The sequence below is a fragment of the Bos mutus genome, chromosome 3 (genome assembly GCF_027580195.1).
Source record: "Bos mutus isolate GX-2022 chromosome 3, NWIPB_WYAK_1.1, whole genome shotgun sequence".
NCBI lineage: Eukaryota > Metazoa > Chordata > Mammalia > Artiodactyla > Bovidae > Bos > Bos mutus.
This window is the reverse complement of record NC_091619.1, coordinates 47596882-47604530: the sequence shown is the minus strand read 5'-3', so window position 1 is coordinate 47604530 and position 7649 is coordinate 47596882. Positions and strand designations below refer to the sequence as shown.

Genomic DNA, 7649 nt, shown 5'->3' with positions numbered 1-7649 from the left:
CATGTACTGATTTGTCCCTTGGTGCCAGAAGGGACCTTGCCTGATTGTCATGTCCCACATCAAAGAGAAAGTACACAAATCAGAAACCGCACGAAGCTGGAAAGTAGTAGGGAAAACTCTCATGCATTTTTTGGTTAAAAGTCCGTTTATTTTTTATTTTTATTTTTTTCCCATCAGGCCTATTTTAATGTTTCCTCTTAGTAATTTTTCATCCACTGATCCTCCAAACTAATCTTTTGCCATATTCCCCAATAAGTCCTCATCTTATTAGGAATTGAGCTCCATCTCTCTTCTCTACTGCAAAATCTCATTTCAATACGCCTTATACCTATGGTGGCAGTCCTCCTGAATAAAGTCTGCATTAATGCATTAACAAGTGTCATAAATAACTTTTTCTTTAAAACTAATTGCAAAGTTTTACAGGTCTGTCTTCATAATTAGTATCTATGAATAGAAATTAAAGAGAGGTGGGTTGGGTTCATTTCAAGGATTAATGCATTCTACATAATATAATGTATATGAAAAGTGGAAAGCACAGCAAATGTAGATTCTCTTAACAGCAGATGGTGGCATACATGTTGGGATATGATCTTTTTTTTTTTTAAATTTTTCAGCACTTTATTTATTTTTTTTTATTTGATAAATTTAACGCCTTTTATTGCCATACCTCATTTTACTGTGCTTTGCTTTAGTGAGCTTTATAGATACATGTTGTTTTTTTTTTTCCTTGTTAATTTTCTGTTTAGTTGATCTATCCATAAGTGTGAGTGGGGTATTAAAGTCTCCCACTATTATTGTGTTATTGTTAATTTCTCCTTTCATACTTGTTAGGATTTGTCTTACATACTGCGGTGCTCCCATGTTGGGTGGATATATATTTATAATTGTTATATCTTCTTCTTGGATTGATCCTTTGATCATTATGTAGTGACCTTCTTTGTCTCTTTTCAAAAAGAGACATCACAACCAAGGAACTTGGAACCGTCATGAGGTCGTTGGGCCAGAACCCAACAGAAGCCGAATTGCAGGACATGATCAACGAGGTGGACGCTGATGGAAATGGCACCATTGACTTCCCAGAATTTTTGACTATGATGGCTAGAAAAATGAAAGACACCGACAGTGAAGAGGAAATCCGCGAGGCGTTCCGAGTCTTCAATAAGGATGGCAACGGTTACATCAGTGCCGCAGAGCTCCGTCACGTCATGACAAACCTGGGAGAGAAGCTAACAGATGAGGAAGTAGATGAGATGATCAGAGAAGCAGACATCGACGGAGACGGGCAGGTCAACTACGAAGAATTCGTACAGATGATGACTGCAAAATGAAGACCTATTTTCAACTCCTTTTTCCCCCCTCTAGAAGAATCAAATTGAATCTTTTACTTACCTCTTGCAAAAAAAAAAAAAGTTCATTTACTCATTCTGTTTCTATATAGCAAAACTGAATGTCAAAAGTACCTTCTGTCCACACACACAAAATCTGCATGTATTGGTTGGTGGTCCTGTCCCCTAAAGATCAAGCTACACATGAGTTTTCCGATATAAATACTTGTCCTACCTTAACGATAAGGAAGCACTTAGTGGGCTCCTGGCAGGCCCGTCTGCTCATGATTAATCACACTGTTCGGGCTGGCCAGTTTTTCATGCATGCAGCTTGACAATTGAGCACAGTCAGGCGTTTGTATTAAAAATGAAAAAGTGAAAAGTCCGTTTAAAGTCAAGGTTGTAAGTGGTAGAAATAATCTCAAAGCGATGAGCTAGCGTAGCACCTTCTTACATTAGGCAAGTCATTTTTATAAAGGCCTGACAAGCAATAAATACAGAACTTAACAAGTATACAGAGCAGAATTTAAAACCACATAATAAACCCAGTTTGTAAGATGGTTCTATACCAGGAACCCAGACCCAAAGGTAGCCAGGTGAATAAACTAAGAGACAGTGGGTAGTCTGGTAGAAGTTGATGTGACCAGTGTGTTTGACCTATTTCAGAGGCTTTTATCCAAGTGAAGCAAGAGGTGTTTGTTATTGCACAGATCCCTCCTTGCTCAGCAGATAGGTAATCAAGGACTATGTGATTATCCAAAACCACTTTGGCCAGGAATTTAAGTGACCATTGCTGAGCTAAAACTCTGTCTACAGAATCAACTAACTTTCTAATGTCAGGAGAGGCTCCTGACCATTTGTTTATTTGCACTCCAAAGGTCTCCCTAGGGAGGCAAAACCAGAATTACGTACACCTCCCAGAAGTTCTCACTTAAGGCAGTTATAGAGGCTTAATTGGACAGATCAATGAGAGGCTCTGTTCAGTTATGTAGGGAGAATAGGCCAGTGAACACAACAAAGACACCCTGACCTTGTATTCTCTAGCTACCAAGGTGATGGATTGCTCAAGCATAGAGGCCATTTCTCAAACTTCCATATATGAAAATAAAAGCAGCTGGTGTACTTAAGGTGCCCACATAAGAGATTGTATCTGTGGATCTATTTGTTGGTACAGAGGCATTAGCATTACTTAACAAAGCCTTAGACATTATATTGTTACATCCTGAGAGGTCACCTGTGTGTATAGATATTCAACAAATTTATAAATAATCCAACTTGCATTTCTAACTCTGGAGAAACTTCCATATAAATATTCAAAAGATCTTGTTTACCCATTCTAGGACTGGGTCCAGTTGAAGCAAGGAATAAATTTAGGCAGTCACTGACTCTATAAAATGGACCCACAGAAGAATCTGGGTAGACAACAGCCTCTGGAACCCCAGTGAAATTACTTCTAGGAAGAACCAAAGGGTCATTGCATTCTTGGACAGACTGAGCCCAAGGGTCATTGCTATCTTGGATGGACCGAGGTTTTCAGTGGCAGATCCAGCAATTGGAGAGCTTTCCTTCTTTCACAAGGAATTAGGGAATATGGACCAAGGCATTGTCCTTCCACGGAGGAATGAGAAAATAAGGGAAGAGACAGTACTGAAAGAAAAGTATACAGGCCTGGCATAGACATCTCGGGAAAGCTCCCAGCCTCAGATGTCTTCTGCATCAGATCCTAGTGAGCTTTATCTTCAGGTTGCCATACAATATGTAGGTCCAGTCTGGGGTTTGCTGCCTCCTTAGGTACAGCATGTGCAAATGCTAGGAGTCTACTCCCGGGCCTTTGGCGGCACAGGGGTTAGTTAATGGGAGCTGATAATTGCCCTTCAGGCTGGAGGGAGGCACCTTTTGGAGGTGCCTTTTCCAGTACACAAAATCTCCAGGTTGTAGCATGTGATGTCTGAAGTCTTTATCTTTTAGGTGCATAATGAAAAAGAGTGCTCTACCAGAACAAGGCTGTTTTTAGTAGAAGCAATTTAGGCCTTTACAGTGTAGATGTCTGTCTCCCTTTATCAGTTGTGGATCAAAAGATGCAGTAACGAGGTGCGTTGGGCATCCCATTACAAGAACAGCCTGCCATTGAACCTACACAAATACTTACGTTGTCATGAGAAAAAAGAACATTTAATAAGCGCTTTATCAGTTGTGGATCAAAAGATGCAGTAACGAGGTGCGTTGGGCATCCCATTACAAGAACAGCCTGCCATCGAACCTACACAAATACTTACATTGTCATGAGAAAAAAAGAACATTTAATAAGCGCTTCAGAACACTTTGAAAGATCAAGTAGGCAGAAAAAAATAACTGCTTCAACCTTTATTGTGAAGACATCATTTATCAAATTGCTATAAGTTATAGGTAGCTTAGAGGAGAGGACAAAAAGGGATCCTTTACATCTGAAACATAAAACACTAAGGCAATTAGTTTTCCATTGGAGTTTTAGAAATTCTTATCCAATTCAGTGTTATAATCTTAAACTTATCCAAAAAACCCTGTATTACAGAGTACCTATCAGAATCCTTTCCACGAAGGTTTTTGAAGATGAAAAGCATTTTGCAAAAACACCAGACTGAAGTAGTAACTTTCCATAAATGGCAAAAAGACTTGAAGATGACCATTATTAAAGATCTGTTGAGATTTCATTATAATGAGATTGACAAGGGGATCTGCTTATTTCTGTGACATACATTTTAAAATATGGCCAGTAAAAGTGTATCAGGACAACTTAGAATTTTAGAGATTTCACACAACTTTGGAACACATATATTGATATGTACCTATACAAATAAAAGTTAACAGCCCCTGGAGAAGAAAATGGCAACCCACTCCAGTATTCTTGACTGGAGAATCCCATGGACAGAAGAGCCTGATGGGCTACAGTCCATGGGGTCAAAAAAGAGTCAGACACAACTTAGCAACTAAACAACAACAACAGTCACCACCCTAGATTATGTGAACTTGAAAAGCATTTGGGGTTAGTTTCTGTAACATTTCTTTACTTCAATAGTGCTTGCTTGTTTTTAAGCCAACTAAATAGAACTCTTTACAAATAAATTTTAGCAATACCATCCAGAGATAAAGAATGCCACATATCAACAATACCTAGGTGTATATGAACGCACGCTCAGCTGTTTCAGTCGTGCCCAAATCTGCGAGTGTATGAACTGTATCAGAATCACATAACCTTATCAATGGATATAGCAGAAAAAGCATTTGACAAAATCCAACACCATTCATGACCAAAACCTCAGTAAATGAAGAATACAAGTGAATTTCCTCAACTTGGTTTTTTAAAAACATCTACAAAAACCTACAACTAATATACCTACAGCTAATATCACACCTAACAGGAAAAGTTTGAAGTTTTCCCATTAAGATCACAAACAAGGCAAAATGTCTTTCCTGGCTCACCTCTGCTTTTCAGCATCATACTGGAAGTCTTAGCTAATACAAAAAGGAAAGAAAAAATATATATGCAGATTGAAAAGGAAGAAGTAAACTTGTGTTAATTTGTAGACAACATGATTATGTATTAATAGAAAGTCCACCAGAGTTTACAAAAATAAGCAAACAACTGGAACTAATGAAAGATACAGCAAAGTTGCAGAATACAAAGTTAATACACAAAAGTCTATTGTCTTCCTATATAAGCAGCAGTGAATAACTGAAATTTGAGATTAAAAGATGCTACCATTTACATTAGCACTAAATGAAATGGACCTAAGATATGTATAAGATTTGAGGGAAAACAACAAAACAGATGAAAGATATTAAAGAAGGAATAAGTAAATGGAGATGCACTTCCATGCTCAGGGATAGGGAGACTCAGTGTTTAAGATGTCAGTTGATTATTACATTCAACTTGAGTCACAGATTCATAAATTTAATTCATAAATTCAACACAATCCCAGTCAAAATCCCTTAAAGTTATTTTATGGATACTGACAAACTACTTCTCAAGTTTATATGAAGAAAAAAAAAAAAAAGGCTCAGAACAGCCAACACAGTATGGAAGGAGAACAACAAAGTTGGAAGACTGACGTTACCCCTGCCAGGCTCCTCTGTCCTCCGCTGTCTCCTGGAGTTTATTCAAATTTATGTCCATTGAGTCAGTGATGCCATCCAACCCAACCATCTCATCCTCGATTGCCTCTTTCTCCTCTTTCGCTCAATCTTTCCCAGCATCAGAATCTTTTCCAGTGAGTCGTCTCTTCGTATCACATGGCCAAAGTACTGGAGCTTCAGCTTCAGCATCATTAAATGGTTACAGTTAATAGTTAATTAGCTATAACTGTTTAATTAGCGATAACTATTTAATTAGCAATTTCTTAATTTGTTTAATGAATCTCATTATTTATTTTTTAATAATCCTGCTTTGATTATTAAAATCTCAAGTTAACAACTTTAAATAGAAATATCTGAATTCAAGTGTGTAGTAACATTAATACGTTACTTTTAAAGGGTCTGTCTTCTTAATATAATCATATTAAAGAGGAAAGAAGTGAGAAAGGTATAGAAATAAAAAAAAAAATGGAACAGGGAAGATTATACTGATTCTGTCACTAATTAATCACAGAATATTGGCCAAGGTACTTCACCTCTCCTTAATTTAGTTTCTTCATCTGTAAACAGGCCATGGGTCTAGATATAAAGGTCCATTCATCTGTTGCTGGACATTTAGGTTGCTTCAATGTCTTGCTATTGTAAATAGCAATGCAGTGAACATTGGGGTACTTTTGAATTATGGTGTTCTCCAGATATATGCCCAGGAGTGGGATTGAAAGATCATATGGTAGCTCTTGGAGAAGGCAATGGCACCCCACTCCAGTATTCTTGCCTGGGAAATCCCATGGACGGAGGAGCCTGGTAGGCTACAGTGCATGGGGTCTCAAAGAGTCGGACACGACTGAGCAACCTCACTTTTACTTTTCACTTTCATGCACTGGAGAAGGAAATGGCAACCCACTCCAGCATGCTTGCCTGGAGAATCCCAGGGAGGGGAGCCTGGTGGGTCGCTTTCTGTGAGGTTTCACAGAGTCGGACACGACTGACATGACTTAACAGCAGCAGCAGCAGCATGGTAGCTCTATTTTCATTTTTTAAAAACTTAATGTTGGGACTTGGCTGGTAGTTTAATGGTGAAGACTCCATACTCCCCATGCATGGGAACCCAAGTTCACTCCTTGGTCAGGGAACTAGATTCTGCATGCTGCAGCTAAAGAGTCCACAGGCTGCAAAGAAGATTGAAGATGCTGCATGCCACAGCTAAGACCCTCACAGCTTAATGAAATATACAGATATTTTTAAAAAATTAAATGTTTATTGACAGATGAATGGATAAAGAAGATACACACATATATGTGTGTGCATGTGTTAAGCTGCTTCATTCGTGTCTGACTCTTTGTGACCCCATGGACTGTAGCCTGCCTGCCTCCTCTGTCCATGGGATTCTCCAGGCAAGAATACTGGAGTAGGTTGTCATGCCCTTCTCCGGGGAATCTTCCCCATGCAGGGATCAAACATGAGTTTCCTGCAGCTTCTGCATCGCAGGCAGATTCTTTACTGCTGAGCCACTGGGGAATCATATAGATCCAATAGAATACTACTCCACCATAAAAAAGAATAAAATTATACCATTTGCAGCAACATAGCTGGATCTATAGATGATCATACTAGGTGAAATAAGCCCGACAGAGAAAGACAAACATCATATGATATCACTTACATGTGGAATATTAAAAAAAATGGTACAAATGAACTTATATACAAAATAAATAGGTCAATAGACATAGAAAACAAACTTAAGGTTACCAAAGGGGAAAGAGAAGGAAGGATAACTTAGAAGTGTGAGCTTAACATACAGATACTTCCATGTAGAAAATACATAATCAACAAAGACCTACTATATAGCACAGGGAACTCTACCCAATATTCTGTAATAGCCTATAAGGGAAAATAATCTAAAACAGAGTAGACATAGATATATATGTCTTGCTATGACTTGAAACTAACATCACATTGTATGTCAACTATACTTCAATTAGAACAAAGCATCAGCATCAGCTTTAGAATCTGTTCGTGCTTGCCTTTTTATAGCTTTCCCCCCTCATAGCTATCATTATGATTTAAATAATCATCTTCTTGTAATTGTTTCACAAAGTAGGGCCCAAATAAATATAAAATAAATATCAAGCATTAAAGTAAACAAAGTAAGTCAGTCGGTTTGGATAGAATCAGGACTCACATTTTAGTTATATTGATTACACATATTGTGAT

At 38.1% G+C, this 7649-nt stretch overlaps 1 protein-coding gene across 1 annotated transcript; it reads left to right on the top strand.

Annotated features, from left to right (window-relative positions):
• The first annotated feature begins 940 nt into the window (after positions 1-940).
• On the top strand, positions 941-1700 carry LOC102271961 (calmodulin-1-like). Its single transcript, XM_014482542.2, has one exon. It carries the CDS (start codon positions 987-989, stop codon positions 1326-1328), a length of 342 nt encoding a protein of 113 aa, XP_014338028.2. The 5' UTR covers positions 941-986; the 3' UTR covers positions 1329-1700.
• Positions 1701-7649: the final 5949 nt, after the last annotated feature.